Source organism: Panthera uncia (genome assembly GCF_023721935.1).
Source record: "Panthera uncia isolate 11264 chromosome C1 unlocalized genomic scaffold, Puncia_PCG_1.0 HiC_scaffold_3, whole genome shotgun sequence".
In the NCBI taxonomy this organism is placed as follows: domain Eukaryota; kingdom Metazoa; phylum Chordata; class Mammalia; order Carnivora; family Felidae; genus Panthera; species Panthera uncia.
Window position 1 is genome coordinate 28,597,218 of NW_026057584.1, and position 25,829 is coordinate 28,623,046.

The window sequence follows — 25,829 nt, forward strand, 5'->3', positions numbered from 1 at the left end:
ATCATTTAAAAAAAGATTTTCTTTTCCTCATTTCCCCCATCAATTTACAAGTAAACAAATTATTACTTCTTGAAGAGGGTGGGGGATGAAAAGCAGAAGTCTCTTCATGATTCCTGGTGCTGAAAATTTCTTGAGGGGAGACGTGGAGGCAGGTGTTGGAACATTCACAGTTTAATGCAAAAGCACAAATGAATGAAATTCTGTAGTTGCTTTCAGGCAGTTTTGCGCATAGAAAAAAAGAAATGTTTAGAAAATAAAATGTTTATTTTGTCTTTCTGCTTGAGGCCAAGCCAGTCCTTTTCCACCATGACAGGTGAAATTTAAATCCCAAATTAATCTGATTTGTGGCAGTAAAGGTCCTTAAGTGCTTTTAGCTCCTCAATGAGAGTCTTATTTTGGTTTTCAAGCACTGCCACTCTGTTTTCTAAACATTTCACATATTCTTTCTTCTTTCTACGACACTCTCGTGCTGCTTCCCTAGGAGCAAAGGAGGACAGGAAAAATTATGCAACATTTATTTCTATATCACTTATTTTGGCTTAGAATGCTTTTAGATATTTAGCTCAAAGCAACAAATATTTTAATATACATTAGGCATTTGAAAAAACTACACAGAAGGACTTGGAAATTGCCTCATGTAACATTTTAATATACCATAGATGTTTGATTTTAAAAAAGGACCCCGAATGTGAAAACCCCACAAACAACCCAAAGGGCTGAATGATCACTTAAAATTATATCACTGGTTATTGACAGGATCTGCCTCATACCTATAAAACTTGAAATTCTATAAATATCAATAACTAAGAAAATACCAAAGCTAAACATCAGTGTGCAAAACATCGTAAATTGAACAGAAAATTCTCACAAACACATCATTTCAGGGCATTAAAAAAAGACAACAACAATCTAACATGAGTCTCTTCCACAAATGATGTTGAGAACACTGTATATCCACATGCAAGAGAATGAAGTTGGACCCTTAATTATGCCATGTACAAAAACTAATTGAAAATGGATTGAAGATCTAAATGTAAGACCTAAAACTATAAAACTTCTAGAAGAAAACACAGGAGAAAAGCTTCAAGACACTGGATTTGGCAGCGCTTTCTTGGCTATGCCACCAAAAGCATAGACAACAAAAGCAAAAATAAACAAATTGGGTCACATCAAACTTAAAAAATTCTGTTCATGAAAGGGCACAATCAACAGAGTGAAAAGGCAACCTATGAATTGGGAGAAGATATTTGCAAATCATATATATATCTAACAGGGAGTTAATATCCAGGATATAATCAAGAAGTTTTACAACTTACAAATCAAAACCACAATGAGATACCACCTCACATCCATTAGGATGGCTACTATTTAAAAAACAAAAACTTAAACAGAAAATAGCGAGGGTTGACAAGGATGAGAAGAAATTTGAACCCTGTGCACTGCTGGTGGAATGTAAAATTGCCCAGCCACTACAGGAAACACTACAGTGATTCCTTAAAAAACTAAAAATAGGATTACCTTGTGATCCAAAAATCCTACTTTTGGATATATATCCAAAGAACACAGGACAGGATATTAAAGAGATATGGGCAAGCCTCCATCCATAACAGCATTATTCATAGTAGTCAACATGCAGAGGCAACCCAAGTACTCATCAACAGACGGATACACTGAAAAAATGTGGTACACATACAATGGAATATTATTCTGCCTTAAAAGGAAGGACATACCATCACACACTACAATGTGGATGAACTTTGAGGACATAATGCAGCAAAATAAGCCAGTCACGAAAAGGACAACTGTGGATTCCACTTATTTCAAGTATCTAAAGTAGTCAAACTCATAAAAACAGATAGTAGAGTGGTGACTGCCAAGGACTCACAGAAGGGGAAAAGGAGGGAAGCTGCTTTTAACAGAGGTTCAGTTTTGCAAGGCAAAAAAGTTCTGGAGATCTGTTGCACAACACTGTGTACATATTTAACACCACTGAACTGTATACTTAAAAATGGTTAAGATGGGGCGCCTGGGTGGCTCAGTCGGTTAAGTGTCCGACTTCGGCTCAGGTCATGATCTCACGGTCCGTGAGTTCGAGCCCCATGTCGGGCTCTGTGCTGACCGCTCAGAGCCTGGAGCCTGTTTCAGATTCTGTGTCTCCCTCTCTCTCTGATCCTCCCCTGTTCATGCTCTGTCTCTCTCTGTCTCAAAAATAAACGTTAAAAAAAAAAATTTTTTTTTTAAAATGGTTAAGATGGTAAATTTTAAATTTTTTACCACAATTAAAAAATTACTAAAAAAAATTTAACACTAAGAATAAAATATTTTTTAGCAAGCTATGAAGGCTAAACTAGTAAACAAACTCTTCTTTTAACTCTATGTGAGTAAGGACCATATATTATATGCTCAGTCACTAGGACTGGCATGAGGTAGGTCCTTATGACTAAGTGAACCAAGAGTTGAAAGCAGAACGGTCCTAAGTCTTTAAACAATGGATAAAAGCAGCAATTTCTAATCACTCATTTACAGCAGTGGCAGTACTTAGGAGCAGTATTATCTTCAGTGTCCGGTTCTTAGGTTTAAGTGGTTACTTCTTACCAATTACATGGCCACAAGCAAATTATTTAACTTTAGTTACCAGACTGTAAAACAGGTAATATTACCTACTTCAAAAGTTTTATGAGGATTAAGGAGTTAATCTGTAAAAAGTGCATGAAATGGTGGCTGGCATTTCCTAAATGCTACCACATATGTGTTAGCAATGACTGTTTCTAGAGAACTCTAATGTCTTCGTGCCCACATAGCCTACTGGTTCAGAAAAAAGGAGCAAGCTGACTTTTGGAATAAATAAAGATGCACCTGATGATGTATTATCCATGACAGATACAGACAATATATGATCCACTGCATCACTGTACCACTGGTGAAAATTTTTTTGGAAAGAAGTGAAAAATGGCCCAACATTCAAATGCATGATGGAGATCACAAGTCGAGAAGTGCTACGAGGCCAAGAGTGATCTAAAGGGTCACAGTGGGCTTGATTCAGAGGTCAGGCTGGATGTTCTGTGTATGGGGTAAATTCTAACAAAGAGAAAGCCTGTATTATGTATATACACATTTACAAATCTCATTTTATCCAGGGCTGACTCATCTTGTTTTCCTTGCTTTCTCCTTCTCCATCATCTGAGAATTTACAGTCCACAAATGCTCATAGGAATGCTATATCTACATGCTAGTTTCCAAAAGCTAAACTAACATGATCCTATAGGTTAGTATCTCCTAACTTTGTCGTACAAAAATCAGTATACTATAGTGTTGTGAAAGATTAGACTAGGATTCTAAAAAAAAAAAAAAAGAACACTGGGCTATGAAAATTAACTGCTTTCTTTCATCTAAGACTTCTGATCCTTTCCATATACTAATGTCAGTTGAGACTCTTCAAAGAGCAATTCTAACTAGCATGTCCTAAACTGAACGTGAGTATACAATACTTTTTTTGTGGGGGGCGGCGGGAAGATACCAAATAAATTTCAAGTAACACACAGTCTTGCAGAACAATGCTCAAGTTAGGCACGGTTTAAAATAAACAAATTTGGATACAAATTTGGATACAGTATGACATATTAGCAAGAATCCTAAACTGAAAATCAGAAATATTGGGTTCAGATTCTGGCTTTGAAACTAACTAGTTGAGTAGCTTCCAATAGGTCCCATGCAAGAACTGTTTCTTCATCTTTTTTTTTTTTTTAATGTTTATTTATTTTTGAGACAGAGAGAGACAGAGCATGAACGGGGGAGGGTCAGAGAGAGGGAGACACAGAATCTGAAACATGCTCCAGGCTCTGAGCTGTTAGCACAGAGCCCAATGTGGGGCTCGAACTCACGGACTGCGAGATCATGACCTGGGCTGAAGTTGGCCGCTGGGCCAAAGTTGGCCGCTTAACCGACTGAGCCACCCAGGCGCCCCTCTTCCACTGTTTTTTAAAAACAGGACTAATCAAGATGCCTCCAACCAGGACTGTTAGGTTCGTATTAAGGAGTTTGCAAAATCAGGGAATAAACGTGGCATGTCATTCTAAAGCACCAATTTTGATTAACGGGTCAGAGGGGTGGCAAGCATTTTCACGTTAAAATAAGCATTACTGTATTTTGGAGTAGAATACAAAATACAAATGAGCTTTAAATAAAAATTTTAAAGAAATCCTTAGCTCGGAGAATGCTTCTTAAAGCTTCTCAAAAATTTCTAGCTAAATATTTTTTAAAAAACAGAAGAAAGTGATAGGATTCTCCCAGTGGACTGGTCTGACACAGTGTGAAGATTAAATTGACCACTGAATGTTTCTTCCAGTAGAGAAACAGGATTTTAGGAGTTTAAGCATTCATGCAAACAGATGGCTTATAGATTCTGAAATTGATGTGATAGGCATATTTTTAGAAAAAAGTTCTTTCACATAATGTGTCTCAACATCCTCCTCCATTCACTGACCTAATTCTTTGCCTCCATATGATACTCTTATTCTGTCTCACTTATTCTTTCCATTTTCAGCATCTTCAATAATTCCAAACTACCTGATTTTTTTTTCTTTTGTCTTCAAAGAAGTTTATCAATTGTACTTTTTCTTTTTTAACAACCAATTTTTTGTTTCGCTGATTTTCCTCTATTGGTTTTCTCTTCAGTTTTATTGATTTTAATTTGCTCTTTTTCCCCCCAGTTTCTTAAGATAGAAGTTAGGTTGGCAAACATTTTTTTGGCTTTTTGGACCAAATGGACTCTGTCACAACTACTGCTGTTGTAGCATGGAAGCAGCCATGGGTAACACATAATTGAATGAACATGGCTGTGTTCCAAATAAAACTTTTTTTTAAGTTTCCTTGTAAATTTATTTGAGAGAGAGAGAGAGAGAGAGAGAGAGAGAGAGAGAGAGAGAGAGAGAATATCAATCCCAACCAGGCTCCGCACCGCCAGCACAAAGCCTGATGCACGGCTCAAACTCACAAACTGTGAGATCATGACCTGAGCCAAGATCTAAAGTTGGACACTTAACCGACTAAGCTACCCAGATGCCCCTCAATAAAAGTTTATAAAAACAGGCAATGAGGTACAGTTTGCCAACCCCTGCCTGACACAGAGGATTCTTTTCTAATGTTAAGTGTTTAAGGATACAAATTTCCCCCTAAGCCCTGACTGAACTGTATCCCACAAATTTTTGTTGTTTTTTAATTTGCACTTAGTTCAAAATATTTATTTCCTTTAAGACTTCCTTTTGACCTATAGATTTAGAAATGTTTGATACTTAATTTCCACACAACTGGGGATATTCCCAGATGTTTTATGGGCCAAGCACATACTTTATATTATTTCTACTCTTTTTAAAAAAAAAAAAAAAGTATTTATTTATTTCGAGGGAGAGAAAGAGACAGCAAGTAGGAGAGGGGCAGAGACAGAATCCCAAGCAGGCTCTCCACCATCAGTGCAGAGCCCAACAGAGAGCTCAAACTTACAAACCATGAGACCATGACCCGAGCCAAGATCGAGTCAGATGCTGACTCGACTGAGCCACCCAGGCACTTCTATTTCTATTCTTTCAGATTAACAAGTGTCATAAAAATGCCAAATAGGTACAACTGGTTGATGTCATTCAGGTTGTATCTTTATTTTCTATCATTATTGAAGAAAAGAATGCTGAAGTTTTCAACTATGATTACAGATTTGTTCAATTCTCTGTTTAGTGTCATCAGCCCTGGCCTACTATATGTTAAAATTGTTAGGAACATACACCTACTCTAGTAGAATTAGAGGCCTATGATAATAATGATATTATTATTAGAGGCCTATAATGATAATAATTTTATCATTATACAATGTCCTTTATCCCTGACAATGTTCAGCTTCCTTTAGGTTGCTATTTGCATGGCCTACCCTATTCTACCCCTTTCCTTCCAATCTACCTATGCTTTATATTTGAAAGGAGATTCTTATAAATAATGTATAGTTAAGTCTTGGTTTTTTAATCTGGTTTGTCTTTTACTTGGGTTAGACCATAGTTAGCAACCTGTGACCCATGGGTCAAATCCTCATAGTCTGTTTTTAATAATTTATAAATTTCTAGCCAGACTAACCAAGTAAGTGTGTGTGTTTGTGTGTGTGTGTGAGAGAGAGACAGAGAGAGAAAGAGAGAGAGACAGAGGGAGAGGGAGGGAGGGAGAGGGAGAGAAAAACCACAGATTTTCAATATTAGGAATCAAATCCCTACTAGTCTTCTATACCCATCAAGAAAACCAAAACCAAAAATCCAGAAGTATTTAGTTATAAATGTAACAAAATGTATGTAGGATCTATATGCTAAAAAATGTAATTGTATTCATAGAATGGAAGATACATACTTTGAAAATGCAAAGGAAAGAGAATAGTCCAAGCAATTCTGTAAAAGAGCAAAGTTGGAGGACTCACATTATCAAATTCAAAACTTACTATGAACTACACTAATCAAGACAGCATGGCATCAGTGAAAGCATAAACACAAAGACCAATGAAACAAGCTAGCCAGAAACAGACCCACACAAATACAGATACATGATTTTTGACAAAAGTACAACGGAGTTCAACAAAGGATAATCTTTTTAACAACTGATGCTGGAACAAATGGATGTCCACACACAAAACATGAATCTTGATACACCTCACACCTTATACAAAAGTTAACTCAATAGGGATCATAGACCTAAACGTAAAACATACATTGTAACACTGAATAGAGATCAAAAGTAGAACTCTCAAACACTGCTGGTGGGAATGTCAAATGATACAGCCACTTTGGAAAACAATCTGGCAGTTTCTTGTAAAGTTAGATATACACTTACCATTCCAGCTGGCCAGCCCACTCCTAGATATTTACTCAAGTGAACTGAAAGTTCATATTAACACCTGTATATATTTATAGTAACTTCATTCATAATGCTCCAAACTGGAAACTATGATGAACGTCAAGGTCAATGAACAAACAAACCACAGTAAAATCATACGAGGCAGTACCAGGGGTAAAACCAACTACTGATCCACGCAAGATAATCAATGAATCTTGAATGCATTCTGCCAAGTCAAAGAAGCCAGATCCTAAAGGCTACACACTGTATGATTCCATTTATATGAGATTCTGGAAAAAGCAAAATCCAAAGGATAGAAAATAGTTCAGTGGTTTTGAGGGTATGGGAAAGGGGGTAGAAGAGGATTACCATGTGGGTATTACATGGGATTCTTTCTAGGATGGTATAACAGTTCTGTAAGGCACTGTGGGGGGTAGAAACCTGGTACCATACATCTGTCAAAACCAACAGAAGATAAAAAGTAAACTACATGCAATCCCAGAAATGAATGAAGATGATGACAAATCTAACCATACTACAAGTGTGATATAACCTCACTGAAGAAGATAAAGAAAAAAGGAAGAGACCCAACTCAATAGCTTTGAAAACACTGGTACTTTAAGGCTAAGAACAAAAAGAACTGCACATACTGTATTGTAATTGGTGAATCTGTTTCTCATGGATGTACAAGTTAGCAATTCAGTAACTATTTTAAGTGTATACTACACTTAAGTGTGTAAATATACTTAATGGGAAGCCAAGTTTCTGGTCAGAGAAAGAAGTTATAAATAAGCAAAGTGGAGAAGACTAAAATGAACCCTGTGGCTATAGATCAGAGTCAGAGAAGCTAGTATGAATTCATATTTATTTTAGTAATATACAAACACAGAAATTTAGATGTGTGCATACATCGGCTAGTACACATACATATTTAGTGACACCACCTTTTGAGAGGGCCCAGAAGTGCGATACCTGGTAGCAAAGAGCATATGTGATGCCCTCTTCTTGATTTCTATGTACCATTTTCCAATAAAAGGAACTTAGGAAGAAATGGTTAGTTCCAAGGCTAAGGCAGGGAACACACAAATAAGAAGCTGAATCTGGACAATCTTGTAGTGTCAGACAATAAGGACATGTTTAAAAAAAAAGGGGACATGTCAAAAGGATAAAAGGAAACCAACTTGCAAGAGCTCCCAAAAGTCAAAGCTGGAATAATCTGAACATAACAAATAAATAGTATTAAGTTATAGTGCGAATTATAAAGTAAGTATCCACAATATATATATTTATACATATAAGTAAGTAGGGAAGAAGGGACAGATTTTCCTTATAAAAGAATTCCAGTTAATAAATGTATTAGGGACAGGAGAAATAGAAAAACCCTCATCTGAATATCACTAGTGAATACTAAAATTAATGGGCAAAACTTTAAAGAGAAATAAGGTATCTGCACAGCCTTCAAGTCTCTCCCCTCAAATATACCAATTACTATGGTGGTTTTTTGCCTATGACCATAAATTCTTTGATACTCTCCTTTTTGACTTTCATCTCTCTTTGAATGTGGGCTAGATTTAGTGATTTGCTTCTAAGGAATAGAGTGTAAAACTAGAAAAATGGTAACTCTGCAGGAGACACCTGGACCCCACTTTAACCAAGGAATCAAAGTTAACATCACGACCACTAACAAGTCATACTGGTATGCGCTACCTCAATACAGTATGACAAGAAAGGCACGTTACACCTCTGTGGTATTATCCCTCCAAATCCATTACCTCAGTCTGTAAGAAAATGTCACATAAGCCCACCCAAACCGAGGGATATTCTAAAAGAAACCTGACCACTACTCTTCAAAAGTGACAAGGCCATGAAAGTCAAAAGAGAAAGCGTCACAGTTTGCAGGACATGAGTAGGCATGGTGACTAAATGCAGTGGGTAGGAACCCTGGACTGGATTCTGGAAGAGAAAAGGAATATAAGTGGAATAACTGAGGATATCTGAATAAAGTGTACAGTCTGTTTAATAGTATAGTATTATGGTATACAACACTACGTTGTATACTACACCATATAACATATTGACTGTGTTAATATAACATATAATATGCTGTCATATACCCACAATATATGACAGATGTTAGCTTCTTAGTTTTGGTAACTGAAGCCTGGTTATGTCATATGCTAAAATCAGAGAAAGCTGGATAAAGAGTATCTGGAATTCTGTACTACTTTCACAACTCTTCTGTAACCTAAAATTATTTAAAAATAAAAAATTAAGAACTATACATTAAAAATATATTATTTATTTTTGCACATATATATTAGGGAAAAAATTATACTCCAGAATGTTAACATTTTGGGTGGCACAATTAGTGATGATTAAATTTTTAACTTATGTTTTCTAATGTGCTTGTATAATTAGCATGTTTCACATGTGTCATAAAAACAAAAGTAGGGGTCACCTGGGTGGCTTGGTCAGTTAAGCGTCAGACTTCAGCTCAGGTCATGATCTCATGGTTCATGAGTTCAAGCCCTGCATTGGGCTCTGTGCTGACAGCTTGGAGCCTGGAGCTTGGAGCTTGGAGCCTGCTTTGGATTCTATGTCTCCCTCCCTCTCTCTGCCCCTCCGCTGCTGGTGCGCTCTCTCTCTCTCTCTCTCTCTCAAAAATAAACATTAAAAAATAAATAAAAAAAACAAACTCCCCCCCACCACCCAAACAAAGTGGGATTACACATACTCTCTGGTAACCTGCTTTTTTCCACTATGAACATCTTCCTATCTCAATAAAAATGCCATCTATCTATTCTTAAATTTATTTTTTTTAAGTTTATTTGAAAGAGTGTGCGCGTGTGAGAGAGCGTGAGTATGAGTGGGGGAGGGGCAGAGAGAGAGAGAATCCCAAGCAATCGCCAAGCTAGAAGCATGGAACCGGATGTGGGGGCTGATCTCATGAACTGTGAGATCATGATCATGAAACCAAGAGACGCTTAAGTGACTGAGCCACCCAGGCGCTCCCCTCCCCCCATCTATATTCATTCTTAAAGGTTGACTGTATGTGGCTGAATGTATACAATGTGTACAATGAACATGCCTTAATTTACATAGCATACACTTCAACTATCTGGAATTTTTCCAAAACTTTTTTTTTTTTTTTTTTTTACCTCATTTCTAATTCATTTTCTATGAATTTGCCTATTCATATCCTTAACTCTCTTCTGACTTGTCAAATGTTCCTAGTTTGTTTGCTTTGCTACTGTATCTTTTGCTTGGCTAAACAGGGGTTTTATATTTTCATACATGTAGTCAAACCTATGTAACCTTTACGTTTATTACTTCTGCCTTTAGGAAATCTATTAAAATCCTCCTGCATTCTAAAATTATACAACAAGGATACAATACTGTGAATTGTATTACTGTCATAATTTTTTACTCCTCCCTCCCCAAGCGAAGAATACACAAGTGGATGCCATGTTCACCCCCAGCAAGCAGATGATTTAAAAAGCATTGCCTTGGGGCGCCTGGGTGGCGCAGTCGGTTAAGCGTCCGACTTCAGCCAGGTCACGATCTCGCGGTCCGTGAGTTCGAGCCCCGCATCAGGCTCTGGGCTGATGGCTCGGAGCCTGGAGCCTGTTTCCGACTCTGTGTCTCCCTCTCTCTCTGCCCCTCCCCCGTTCATGCTCTGTCTCTCTGTCCCAAAAATAAATAAAAAACGTTGGAAAAAAAAAATTAAAAAAAAAAGCATTGCCTTTTCCCCTTTGCTACACAACTGACATGCTTTGTCAGAAAAGGTGCTTCTCCTTTAGTTGGGAGCATGTGGAAGAGGGCCAAGCAGCTGGCTAGCAGCTGTCAAATGTAATGTGAGAAAGAGGCTTTGTTGTTCTCAGACATTGAGATTTGGGGGTTTTTGTTATTGTTACTGCAGCAACAAAAACTAAAATAATAACCATCTGTCCTTTCTTTTAGACTTCTTATCACTTATCTTCATTTTTGAGTAAATGGTAACTTGGACGGTGTAGAATTTAGGGGATGACAACTCTTCTCATCAAAGTTCCATTTAAGACAGGCTGTGTTTGAGGTACATACATAAGGGACATTCATCCTAGGGAGTATGCTCAGGACAGCGCTCCTCTAACTTTTCCACTGAAGTACCCTTACTGGGCAGAGCAAACTAGAAATGGGGATTCTGGGGACACAAGCCAAAATACCACTGCTGGTGTGAATTTCTTTTAAATTTCTTACCTTACAAATGTTTATTTTGCTCAAATTTTTGTGAACTAAACATTGGAGGAAAGCATTCCAAGTTTACTTCTTGGGGCTACGTATATCTCAGCACACTGGCATGTGCTCTGGTTTGAGAGGCACAGCATGAGAGAGCTGCAGGCTGGAATCCGAGAAGCACCATGCCCACAGGCTTTCGCGCCAGACATAATAGGCTCAAATCTCAGCTCTACCGAGTTTTCTTTTTTTTTTAAAGATTTTATTTTTAAGCAATCTCCACACCCAATGTGGGGCTTGAACTCACACCCCCAAGATGAAAAAGAGTCGCATGCTTTACTGACTCAGCCAGCCAGGCACCCCTGCACCAATTTCTTAAAAGGTGTGACCTTGGCAAGACAGTTAACTTCTCTCTGAAGTATAGCTCCTCTGTGAAGTGGAGATAAGCTTCTACTCATTGTAGGTAGAACTAATATGTAAAGAAACTAGGTACAGTGTCCAGCATAAACTGGCCCCTAATATTAAAAGTCCCTCAGAAAAAAGGTCAAAGCCAAAACATAGAATCAGGAGACAGCAACATATAGGTGATGCCTGAAATAAATACACGGGTATGAACGAATGTCTCAAGGGAAAACTTCAAAAGTAGTCAGAAAACCAGGTGAATAAACCAAAGAAGAGTTCAGGAGAAAGAGTAGACAAAAATGTCAAATATTCCATAAAGGTAAAATGAAAAGAGAATACTAGATTGCCAAGTGAGAAGGAATCTGTATCTTTTAAAGACATAAGAGTGGTGTGGTGGTCACAGAAGCCACATTCTAATGAATGAAAGTTGGAAAAGTAGCAGCAGCAGTAACATGGGAATAAAGGGAAAAGGGAACCATAGCAGAGTCAATGGGAAGTTTCCTTATAGTGAAACTAAATCCAAGACAAAGTATCTTATTAAAGAGTCCGTGGTAAGTCAGGTAGCTTCCCTGAAGATCTCAGGCCAGCAAAGGTTGTTAGGAACTATAGCTATGTATGCCCTATCCCTAACTTGGGGTGTATGTATATGGGGGGAGGGGAGGGGGTGGGAGAGGAAGGGGCGAGACATAAATTACATGGATAAAAAAGGAAATTTAGTCTGCCAGCCAGATTAACAAGTTTTCATACATAGGCAGCTCTCTGCTATATACAAGAGAGAAGACAAGAAGCTATACGGTGCTGCCTCCTTACCCACTAATTACACCACCTCTTAGTCTTTTCTATATAAGGGGAAACATTTCTGTCCCACAGAGCCCAACTACACAGACACAACATGAAGTCCTTCTGTTGTTTTTATCATCAAGAGGGTTTATCTTCCATCTGATTGCTCTACTGTGTCTTGATTAGAACTCGTTTCTTTACTAAGCGCTACTGTTTTAAATTTTACAACCTGGCCTTTACTAAAGACTTCTTAATCAGACTTACTTCCAAATTTTTGAAAGGGTTAAACATTTCTTTACAAACATTTTAAAACTGAAAGGATTTAAATACAAAGTTTAATTTATATTTTAAAATATATTTAAATGAATGCAGCTTTTAATGCTTCTGTTGTAATTCCTAAGGAAAATCACAGACTGATGGAGCACAAATAAAATAAGCCACTTGGCATATTTTGAACTCTTTTCCTAATATCCCAGAAAAAGCCCTGCCATTTCTCATAGCTTAGATGTAATTTACTAACACTCTATAACAGCTAAGAATATTTTAGGAACAAAAGAGGCTGAACTGAACAGAAACAGGAAACTTCATAAAAACAAGTATTTCGAGGGGTGCCTGAGTGGCTCAGTCAATTAAGTGTCGACTCTTGGTTACAACTCAGGTCGTGATCTTATGGTTCGTGAGATTGAGCCCAGCATCAGGCTCTGCGCTTGACGGTGTGGAGCCTACTTGGGATTCTCTCCCTCTCTCTCTCTCTCTCTCAAAATAAATAAATAAATAAATAAACAAACAAACAAACAAACATTAAAAAAAAATTTCAACTGAACATTGCAGTTACAAAGTGCCTTTAGGGGAATATGATATTTGTCCCATAGAGCAGCCCTTTGGGCAGGTGGTGGAATCTCGTTTTACAAAGAAGAAAACTGCAGCTGAGAGGGTTAATGTATTCTTCCAAAGTCATAGCAAAAAGGGCAGTCCAGGACTTGCATCCAGACAACCTAAATTCACTCCCTACATTTCTTTTATCTCATCACAGTGTTTGAAAAATCTTGGGATGAACAGCAGAGGAATATTTTCGCCAATATCAAATGTTTAGATCTTTATATATACCTTTATTTTCATTCTCTTTGCTTTGTCTTAAAGTCATTTCCATATTAAATCCTAAGCTAAATAAATAAAAAATACTAAAGTAAATATAATAAAAACATCTTACTGTTTTTTTATTGACAAAACTACTTACAGCTATGAATTTACTTTATGAGAATTACTTTACCCACATTTCATAGATTTTGATACGTAGCAATTTCATTGTTGAAGACTAACTCTAAGATTTTATCTAAGAACAAGGTATTAGAATTAATCTATTTCTGAAGAAACCTTTAGGTGTTAAACTGTTAATTTTCAATAAAGATGGTATTCATTAAAACAGTGGCCATCATACATTTACTTTATTACAAGTAACTTAATATAAATGAAACAATTTTAATATCCATACTTGAATTTCTTGATCTTCTCGAATAAGACTTGTCATGAAAAGAAAACAATATTTAAATAACCTAGCTAGTTGGTTAGAGCATAGTGAAAATATAGCAGAGTTGTGTATTAAATCTCTCATGGAGAAATTACACAAAAGAAAACCATCAGTAAAGATTGACCCATAATCCCATTAACCATTTCGTAAGTGCTGCTTATTAAATAAAGAAGTTTCAGCAACATCCATCAATTCTACCAGAAAAAAAGCTCAACACCAAGATCATATTCTCAGCAGACTTAAAAGACACACGTCTGGCGGAATCTGAAGACGACCTGACCTCCCACAATCTGAGTAAATGCATTGTATGTACCTGTTCTTCATGAGGCGAACCTCTCTCTTTCGTGCTGCTTCTTCAGCAGGCTGTGTAGGAAGTGCTGGGGAGGATGCCATAACAACTCCGGGGGCAATGGTGCTAGTGGGTGCTGTGCGAATCTGGTATGTCTGTACATCTCCAGAGGCAGCTGAGAAGAAAAACCGTGAACGTGGTGTAAAGACACTGAAGCACCGTGACTTGGTAAAACTACGCTGTGTCAATCATCAATCTAAACATACATTTTGGATTGCAAGGGAAAAAAAAGAAGGAATGTGATTGTAACTAAAACATTGAACTAATCAGCCCTCTTTGGGTCATTACTGACAAATAATTTCCAATTTAATGTATTTATTAGTATAGACACGTGGGTGAAAGAGGCCTTCACCTATGTCTTCTGGGTCTTGTATTTATCTTTCATTGGAATGCAGTTCTATTCTGTTAACATGCTTACCAACCTTAAGTCTAAAAGGTAAGTAGGGCACAGCTTGGATGATCTTCCTAGATAGAGTATACTCCTCAATGTCTTCCTTTGATATTGGTAAATTCATATTAAAAAATTTCAAGTAGACTCTTGCCACGACATAAAAACGACCATGATTTTTCATAAAATAGCAAAATGGAAGAGAAAATAAAGCATTATAGTCAACTATTATAAATTTCTAATTGAAACAAAACTGTAAGTACGAAAACGTGTACCACGTGATGCCAATTATATTACTTGTTTTAATGTAAATGCTAATGGCTAAATAAACCGAAGTTTATTTTTCTACCTAAATGATCTATCGCTTGTGAAAAGAAACACAACCATTATTTGTCAAACTGCTTCTAGAAACAGCTTAGGAATATGCCCTCCTAAGAATAAAGAACCTAACACTATCTGAGAGAATTTAAAGGTCTGTATAAAATTAGCCATGTTAGTCATTAATTTCAATTAAAATGTGTAGTCTGAGTGGAAAAGATTTATATACTAAACATGTTACCATCTTCAAACTGACGTTCAGAATTCAAATTCACTGACATCCTGCTTTACAATTTTTGAGTACCTGCATGTAAAGTGAAAAGGTGTTTTACTCCCATTAATAAACAAAATATTATCTTCTTCAAATATTATTTGTTTAGTAATAGAATATATTCTGTAAATACATTAGGGCCTTTTAAATAAATGATGACTCTCTAGTTGGGTGTTTTAGGATTATTCAAAAATTATCATCTATGGTGAAGGGGTAAGATGGTCACTACCTAACAGAGGCAAAATATATTATTATTAATAAAAATATTTTAACAGATTTTAAAAGTATTTCCTCAGTATGCAAGTTTCAATCTGACATAAATCATACTCTTAAAATATTCAAATAGATTCAAAGAAAAACGGTCAACTCCTATCCGTAAAGATTCCTAAGACCAATAAATTATTTAATTTAAAAACTAAAACAAAGCAAAAAAAGCTATTTCTACAGTCATCAAGGATTTAACTACTACTTCTTCTCTACAGACCAGTAGACTTACAAACTGGTATAAGATATTTCAGAACATACTGTTTTCATTTGAAATAAAAAATGATGATCTTAGAAATGAGGATGTCAATTTCTTGAGTAAGAAGTAGAAAAACAGATTATTTAGTAAGTTCTATACCCGATGTGGGGCTTGAACTCACAATCCTGAGATCAAGATTGCATGCTCTACCAACTGAGGCAGCAAGGTGCCTGGAACCTCTGATGATTCTTAGCAGTGATTTAATAAAACTTTTATTTGACACATGAATAAAAATGAGGCCCAGAGAGGTGAGTCCTACTCAAGATCACACAGCAAAACTATGCAGTTAGATCTAGAATCTAGCTTTCCTAACTCCTGATTTCACTATCTTTCCTTGTAACCTACCCTTGTTTCTCCTATCCCCAAACGCTGGAAGTGTTAAAGAGGTTATATTTTTTAAACTGAAAATAGTTGTTTTTATGCCATGACATTTGGGTCCAACTGGAAAAATAGAAGAGTTTATGGAGAACATTATCTATAATGAAAACAAAATTAACTACATTTTCACAGTGCTCTGCAGTATCATACTTACTTTATCTGAGTTTATAAAATTTTTACCCTTTCAAAGAATTTACCACACCTATGAATTCTGAATTCTCTTACCTTGAACAACAACTTGGTTGCTGGGCACTAAGATCTGCTGTCCGTCAGTGGTCTGTGCGTACTGTAGAATGGTAGTGCCCGGCTGAGTGGCAGCTGCATTGGTCATGGTTAATGTTTGCAGGCCCTGTACCCCATCGGTACCATTGTTAGCCAGCTGTATTGCTCCTCCCTGGGTAATGGCAACTAAAACCCAATGGATTTTATGGTTATCAGTTTAATTAATACCATACCAAACTTCTACAACACACTACATTCAGCAGAATAATGTGTAAGACCTGATCTAGGAGAAGTTATTATAGCAAATGACACGGCCAAGAAGGATTTGGTAGGATTTGGTAGACTCAAGTAACTTTCTGCTCAGGAGACCCATGTCCTATTGCTAGAATATAAATGCACTCCATGAACCATATTGTAATTTATAGTAACACCTGTTAATAATTAAAAAAAAAATGAATGAAAAAATGTTAAATTCCTTTCTAAGTGGTTGGTTCAGAGGAGGTACCACTTTGTGATCCATATTTCCTTTATTCTAGCCTTAATTATGCAATATTTTAATTGTTTAATATTCGCTATCCCACTAGAAAGTAAATTTCTTGAAGGTAGAAAATGTGATTTTTCTTCTCTATTTTCACATAGTTAGCAAAGAAATGGGCAGTAATAGGCACCCAATAAATGGCTGTTTTAATACACAATTAAAGCAGTTCAGTAGCGCATTCTGTTCTCTAACTCAGCTAGCAATGCTTAAACTGTAACAAACGTCCACTCAGCAAAACTGATACATCCTGTGAGACTCATTTATCATAGAGTATCTCACAAAGTTAAAAATTAGTGCTCAAGATCAATCATTTAGAAAAACTATTTAACTGCTATTTCTGTTACATATCCAAGCATCTCATACAGGATCCTTTGATTATTCACTAATTAACCACACTTGTCATTCACCTGTTATGAAGTAATCAACTTTGGCCCATACTAAAAGATATTTCACTTTATTAAAAAAAAAATGAATTCACCTTTATACTACAGTAGATGGAAAAGTTAAGAGAAAGAGGTAGGTTATTATTTTATTTGAACAAAGCAATCCTTTAGCTACCAGCATTAAGTTGGTGGTTGGATCCTCTCGAGATACTCTCCCTCTTAAAAGTTTTCCAGAAAGAGGACTAAAATCACAATATTACATATAAAATTGCATAATGGATTTTAACTGAATAAGTCAACATGTCTTATGCATTTTACTTTTTTATTTTGCCTGTTAGAAGGGAGTTATTTGGGATCAATTATCTCCCAGCTCTAAGAAACTAATATGCTGAGTCATCTGTATGAGCAACATTGATTAACTACTGTTCAGTCAAGAAATAGTAACAGTAAGTAGCTATGATTTGCTTTAGCAAATGAGAAATGATACCTATTGGAAATTAAGATACTGGCATTTATAATCCATCTACTTTAGCTAAGTCTGTAAGTTTTACTTCTCTTAGGCAATTAAAAAAAAGGAATATGTAAGAACTGTATTGAGATTAAAATGGCAGGTAACTTGAAAGAATCAGAAGGGGAACAATCAAACCACAATTTCTTCTTGGCTACATACCAATGAACTCAAGGTGGGAAAAAAGAAGTAGGAAACTAGGTATCAGCAGATCTGGGTTCTAGTCCAGGTTCCATCAGTACACTGTTATTTGAATCTGTCATCTCTTCTGTAAAAATATCCGGTTCTAGCCATGCTAACTACAACTATAAAAATCAAATGAAGTCATATATATGAAAGTACTCTGAAAACAAAAGTCTGATCCTATCAGACATGTTTTTCTCTGTACTATTTATTTATATACTTGATTATTCCCAAAGGATTTGGGATGGCTTTCAATAAAACTAAATTCATTAAAACAAGAAGAAAAAGATAGAAGTCAAGTAACTGATGTGTCTCTACCCCAGAGATTCTACCAGAAAATCTAGAGGAAGAATACAATTAAACATAAACTCAGCTGAGATTCTGAGTAGTTAAAGTGAACATGAGGAAAACATCATAGGTTTTAGTTGTATTTAGTGAAACAAAAGATTCAAGTTCCAAATGATAGACACTTGTGTTTCTAACTTAGAATTTCTCAAAAAAGACTTTATTTTTCTAGGAACAGTGAACAAAGTAATGGATAAAACTACTAACAGCATTAATTAAAAAAAAAAAAACAAAAAAACAATGTATGGAAGGAATACAAACTGGTGCAGCCACCGGGAAGGGAAATTGGGCAGGATGTGCTTTGATTCAACAATTGCACAATTTAAAAAAAAAAAAATTTTTTAACGTTTATTTATTTTTGAGAGGGAGAGATAGCATAATATGGGGCTCAAACTGGGAGATCATGATCTGAGCCTAAGTTAGACACTTAACCGACTAAGCCATCCAAGTGCCCCAACAATTCCACTCTTTGGATGCTATCCCACTGAGACCTTTATCACATATATAAGTATGTTCATGTCTTACTGTTTAAAACAATAGAAATGTCCTAAATGTTTACCAATGTGTGTGTGTATGTATATGTGGGGGGAGGGGGGGGGGTGGGGGATGTTTAAATAAAAGTTACATTTATATAGTGAAACACAATGTAGCTGTTGAGGAAATTATATATATAGCACATAAGTAATGTAGATCTCACTTGTATAAAAATACTGTACATGGTAACATATTTATGTATAAATAAAATGAAAAAGAATGGACAGATATATACCAAACTCTTACTACTGGGGAGAGATGAAAAGGATTAAGTTAAGAAACATATAAATGTTGTATACGTGTCAAGAACATAATGTTAAATCAATTCCATCAAGGAAATAGGTGTATACTCTAAGAGAATAATGGATAATGCAGTAAAATTTTAAAAATCTCAAAGTATGAACTTTCTAAAAGTAGCAATTTTCAGTTGCTGGGACAGAGTGGTATGCCAAATTAAACATCTACATTTCTGAATTTCCCTTCCCTATTTGAGATTCTATATGCCTTTTCTCTAAAGAGCATACTTTCTAGTTCAAGTGAGATTCCCTGCACAACTGAATTACTGTTACTAACAGGAGTGTGGTGTATCCCTCAGGTTTCTGTTGAAGTACAGAGAAAAGTACATGTCATATATCAATGTCTCAGAACACACATCTTGAATACTTCAAATTATTTGGATATAAGGGTTACAAAAACCACATACATGTATATAGATGGTACCTGTTTGTCTCTGCCAACAAAGAACTCAAGAAGGAAAAAAGGTGACTGAACTCCAGTAAGCACAGTGTGGACAAGAAGCTTAGTCAAAAAAATGCTTTCCTTCTACTCACTTTCAAAAGTTTCAGCTTCAGGACAGCTAAAAAGTCTGCTACTTAGGAATATGTTTTTAATACAGTTGGAATGCAAATTAGTTATGTAAACAAAGGCTGAACTATGCAAAAACTATTAATTTGGGACTCAAACTTTTATACACATTCCTGACACAGACCACCCCTGGGCATTAGAAAATTAATGCAACAAGGGAGTGTCAATGAGTACATTTAATTTGCAATAAGGAAGAAAGGGGGGGAAACTACATAATGGCAAGCAATGGATTTTTTTCAACTTTATTTTGAGACAGAAAGAACACGTGTGGTAGGGGTAGAGAGAGAGAGAATCCCAAGCAGACTCCGCACTGTGAGTGTGAAGCCCAATGCGGGGCTCAGACTCACAAACCATGAGGTCATGACCTGAGCTGAAATCAGGAGTTGGACGCTTAACCGACTGAGCCACCCAGGTGCCCTTAGGAAGTACTGGATTTAATGAACACATCAAAATGAAGAAATCTACGTGTGAGGCACTTAAGGAGGCAAAAGACACTGGGAAAAGACAGAAAAACACCATTCACACAAATGCCTCTGATCAAACAAAAGCAGAGCTCAAAAGTACTTTGTAACAGATTTGGGTGAAAGATAAGGAGAGAGACCTAAGTGTCAGATAGAGACATGACAGAAATGGAAACTTTGATAATTTTGCAAAAGAAATCTTTGCCTTCTCTGAGCCCAAAGGCCAACTGTGCTCTAATTTTGGCAGTCCTTATGTTTATGCTATCATAATTCACTATATTACCTTTTACATTAAAAAGAATAATGATTTGAATGTGTTGGTAGACTATAACCAAGCCTGTCGACACCCACCACAAAACATTAAATACGATTTTAAAATGCTACTTTTAGAACGGAAAGTGAATAAAAATAAACCGTTTTTATCCTTAAACATAATCAGAGAATGGTTATGTTATCTAAAAAAGTATGTCCTCTATGACCATCATATATCACACGAGGACTACAATCTAGAGCTCCAAGCAGCGATTCAAAAAACTTTCAAGACTCTCCTGGTGTCCGCACAAAACAAAGGACCACCTAAAGGGCTAAAGTGCTTGAGTCATCCCAACAAAAACCCCGAAGAAAAGACAATACTTCTGTTCCAGAAGTCTGCATAGTGAACAGTAAAGGAAGTGAAATTGATCGCATCCAAGACTGAGGAAAGAGTTGGTACTTGCAGGATTCCTTTAAGGAGAATGCAGCCATTAGTGTTTTGGTCTCACTTTCCAAAGCAGAAATATCTTCTACTCACTGTACTGTCCGCTGCTCGTTTGGTAAATTGGAGTTGGCACCGTTACGGTGGTGATGGCAGGTGCTGAGGTCTCCTCTTCAGACTTCTCTTCTTCAATCCTTGGCACTCCTGGTGCGTCTGAAGACAAGTCATTCAAAATTTTCCTAGAAAAAGAGAGAACTGTATTAACTAAAATAAAAGTAACATTTACTGGCTAAATACAAATAACAGGAAAGGAAAATGAGTGGAAAGCTGCTAGTGCTTAGGACAGCAGTTTAAAATGTAAGAACAAGAATAAACCATAAACGGATGAGGAATCAATGTGTCAAAATGAAATCATACGAGGACTAGAAAAAACGATGAATTTCTCTTTAATTTGAATGTAAAGGAAGCAATCATTCAAAATCTAGGTGTAAGCAGAGGTTAATAAACTTGATTACAGAAAAAAAAAACACACAAAAAAACAAAACAAAATAACCTTTTGTAGGGCAAAGAACACCAAAACCAAAGTCAAAAGATGATCAACAACACTAAGAAAAAAATGTTTACATATATTACAGATGAAGGAGCAATAGCCCCAATATATAAAGAACTCTTAAAAATTTAGACAGGGTGCCTGGGTGGCTCAGTTGGTTGAGCGTCCGACTTTGACTCAGGTCATGATCTCATGGTTCATGAGTTTGAGCCCTGCATCAGGCTCTCTGCTGTCAGCGTAGACACCGCTTTGGATCCTCTATTCCCCTCTCTCTCTGCCCCACCTCACTCGCTCAAGCTCTCCTTCTCAAAAATAAACATTAAAAAAATTGAGGCCAAAAAAAAAAAAAAAGAATTAAAAACCTGACTTTAAATGTCTCAACTTTCAGATTGGTAAAAAGTTTTAAAAAACCTGTGAGAAAACAGACACTCTCATTGGTGTGAGTATAAAATTGGCGTACAACCCTTATGGAATGAATGTGATGATGTAATAAAACTATGTTTACACAGCAATCTTACTTGTAGGAACTCACCCTTAAGATATACTTCCTACAGTACAAAAATACATACACGTAAGGTTATTCATGGTAGCGCTGTTTGTAACTGCAAAATACTGAAGACTATCTATATGCCAACACGTTGGAGTGGCTGAATAAACTAGAGCTCATCCAGGTGAGGAGTAAAGCACATACGTTTTGTATACGAAAGAAAGTGAAATAACATATGTTTGTTCTGCTATTCTAGAAAAAACTCAGAAAGGATAAACCAGATAGAGTTTCATGAAAACTCAGAAAGGATAAACCAGATAGAGTTTCATGAAATTACTTAATCTACTGGGGATGGGTAAGAAAGAAGTAAAAAAAGAAAAAACTGGGAAAGGGCACTTATAGGTGTGTGGATGTTTTTGTACAATTGTGACTTTTGGAACCATGTTAATGTTTTGCATATTAAAAAATAGTATCAACAAAGGATGGAGGAAACATTCTAAAAAGGAATACAAATAAAAGCAAATTAACCTTATTGTTATTTCAAACGAGTAACATAATCACAGAGGAGGGGAAAAAACTCAACTCATGCAATTTTTGACATCTTAAATTTCTACATTCCATCCAAACTCTGCGCACACATTTTGAATAAGTACTGGTCTTTAGAGCAACATTTTTCAAACTCAGGTCACAACCCGTATGTGGACCATGGAAATGGTTATGTATGTTGTAACCAACGTAAAACAAAAAAACAACTGAACATCACACGTAATATGGTGCTGTATTATTTGCTTCAGATGCCTATATATGTGTGTACCTGTATATATATACACCTATGTGTATATGAATATGAATTTGAAATAATAGTATGTATACAGAGAGAAAACTATAAAGATTATTTCTTATTGTGGATTGTAGTAAAAAAATAAAAGTTTCAAAGCTACTACTTTAGACCTGCATATAATATAAATCTACTTCTCTCTTGCCTGAAGCTAGTAATCATTCTTGTCTTCTCTTTCCAGTTTCTAATATTGTTGCTCCAGACCGTCTTGGTCATTCTTGTATCACAGAGATACAATTCACTTTCTCTTAAAGTAGATTCGAGATGTGGTCTGAGCAGTGGGATTAATTCCTTCCCTTAATCTAGACATTAGGTTTTTACCAATGTAGCCTTATGGTATATTGGCTTTTTTTGGCAACTGTATGTATCTGTTAATGATAATTAAATAACATAATTACGTTTCTAAAACAATTTTTTTTTTTTTTGAGAGACAGAGAGGGAGGGAGGGAGGGAGGGAGGGAGGAAAGGAAGCAGGGAGGAAGGGAGAGAGAGAGAGAGGGGACATGCTTGAGTGCAAGTGTGTACCAGGGAGGGGCAGAAGGAGAGGGAGAGAGAGAATCCTAAGCAGGCAGGGCTCGATCTCATGACCGTGAGATCATGACCTGACTGAGCCACCCAGATGTCCGGAAAACAAATTCTTAATCGAGAATCTTGCACTTGAAGAACTGGTTTGATTTTAAACTCAAGTTCAGAAATTCTGTAATTATCACCAACAACTGACAGTCTGTTTCTCCGGGCTGCTATGATCCTTCAAAGTACTTGTTCTCCCACCCATTAGGGTATTTCTCCCCTAACGTTCTGTCACTTGCAAAGGTGATGAGCTGGCTTTTCTGTTTTTCAGGTGAACTGCTGATAAAAATACCAAACCAGGTGAGACCAAGTAAGAGTGCTTTAAGAACTTCCTCTGAGTATAAATTGATCACTACAAAGCTGGGTTGTTCTAAGAAAAACTTATCTTGAATTATCAACTAATCCCCATTTCTCCAATCTTACAAAAGCGCATCATAAGGACTCTGTTAAAGATCTCATTGGAGTCAAGACATAAAAGCTAGGTTTCAAGAATTTATAAGCTTAAAACAAAATAACAGATACACAATGACTATAAGGAAAGATACAGTATTTCTCATGAATGTAGCCCCTTCTCTGCATGTGCGCATCTCAGGCATTGTTTATTTGATTACGAATTAAGGTGTTACTATTTAAGTGATCTTTGCTAGGATACGGGCTACAACAAAATATTTTCTTCCCACACAGAGCTCTTATATTATAAGGTCTACAACTAGAATCTACAGAATTTATTTACAACTATTTGCCTGGAATTTATAGACAGAGAAGCCAAGTGGCTCGTCAACACCTGGTTGGATCTGCTTCAGGATCAAATGTGTTAAAATACTAACACGGGATGTATTTTGAAGTTCAAATCTAAAACTAGATGTATTTAGGAAAAAAAGAAATGAGCATAAATGCATACAACACATACTTGGTAATATAAAATTTCTTAAGATCTCAAAATCAGTTTATTGGTATTCATTTAGGATCCCTCATTTAATTGAGAAAAGGGCTAGCATAGGAGCCAAGTGAAAAAAAAAATTTAACCATTCACTGAAAAACAGAAATACCTTAGGCTAATAACAAGAAAGAATATTAGAAGTTTGAAATTTATTAAACTCTCAAGTAAGCTTACAAAGATTTATGGAATGGCTCTTCCTGGAGATACTGAGCATGGAGACAGTTTCTACATATAAAAAAATGGTTTGGGTCCATGATAGAGGCAAAGCAACCTCTATAGCTGAACACAGAAACTATAGTAAGGTGTCCCTAAAATTAGGGAATATCAGCGAAGTGTCACGCTGCAATAAAGATTACATTAATAAGCAGTTATTTACTAAGTACGATGGCGTGAGAAATGGTCTGCAAATGTGATGCTAGGTAGATAAACAGTGTAGTGTGTCAGAACTGACAAACTATAATCCTATCAAATATTCCAAACTTTTTAACATAAAAGCAGCAGCTGGCATGGTTTACAAAAACAGAAGCAAAAAAGAAAAAAAAAATTGTTTATCCAGGACTGTTCAGAGTAGAAAGTTCTCTTACTCTGTACGATAAACTTCAACTTGAGAAGTAACTCAAGATGAAGAGAAGTAACCTAGACGGTCCTGAATTGAGCAGCTAATTGGTCTTCCGACATCTTTTCATCTGCAACTACCTAAAGCTTCCTGACATCTTTGATTCTGAATCTTTTAACTATTAAATTCCATACCTGTAGGAAGGCCTCCTTGAAAGAATTTCTCTTCGTTTTTGGGAATCAGTTACACTATCCACTGACTCCTGTGAATCTTCACTTTCTGCAATAGTTGAAATCTGAAAACAAAGAAGAACTTTATCTTGATAATCGAATTTAGTTCCCATAAAGTTTTTATGAACTTTAAGAAAAAATCAAATATAAAACGATGTATATAAACCTTGCACATGCTTCAGTAGAAAAAAATCAATTTTTATGGGAGACAACCACACCAATCACATTCTTCTCCCCTTTACTTATCCTATAGAAGTCAGTTAGTCCTAAGATTTTTTTGGTCAAAACCAAACTTTTGTGATATACAAATTCAGCTTCATCTCTTTCAGGACTTCATGTAACCAATCTTGAACGCATCAGTATTACTGTCAGTTGTTTTCTTACAATTGTCAGAACAAAACTACCAAGTGAAATAAGGCTTCTGACATGAAGAAAAGAATAAATGACTAAATATTTGGTCATAAGTCTATACAGTGACATACAAGTATTATCCTTTACTGTTAAACACTTGTGATTATATTTATAACTGCACCAATAAGATTGGTGATCCCCCAGATGGTTGTTTCTAGCAACTTAGTCTACATATAGACCTTCAAAGTTTTTACTATGCAAAAACTCAAGGTAAAGAACTGTGTATTTCTGGAAAGTATCCCTGGACTGAAAAGTAATGAAGTTGAACAAAGATTTTACATGGGATAATGATAATGGTAACAGCAACTAGCATTTATTGAGAACTTACTATGTGCCAGGTACAATGGTAAAGCACACAATGATAAAGTATTATATTAATACTCACTAATACAATAACATCAGGTACTAGCTAAGTACAGTATTTAAACCCATTTCATAGATAGAAGAACTCAAGGTACAAAGAGGTTAAGTAACTCACCCAAGTCACAAAGCTAGGAAGTAGTGG

At 36.1% G+C, this 25,829-nt stretch overlaps 1 protein-coding gene across 4 annotated transcripts in view; it reads right to left on the bottom strand.

Moving 5' to 3' along the window:
- Positions 1–245: 245 nt before the first annotated feature.
- The window catches only part of CREB1 (cAMP responsive element binding protein 1), a 55,985-nt gene continuing 30,401 nt past the window's right edge, over positions 246–25,829 (bottom strand). For all 4 annotated transcript variants that reach the window (XM_049615051.1, XM_049615048.1, XM_049615050.1 and 1 more), the window contains 5 exons: positions 24,878–24,978; positions 20,839–20,981; positions 16,236–16,418; positions 14,097–14,247; positions 246–477 (listed from right to left, as the gene is read on the bottom strand). In XM_049615051.1, coding sequence (XP_049471008.1) covers positions 333–477; positions 14,097–14,247; positions 16,236–16,418; positions 20,839–20,981; positions 24,878–24,978 — 723 coding nt within the window. In that variant the 3' untranslated portion in view covers positions 246–332. The remainder of the gene's footprint in view (positions 478–14,096; positions 14,248–16,235; positions 16,419–20,838; positions 20,982–24,877; positions 24,979–25,829) is intronic.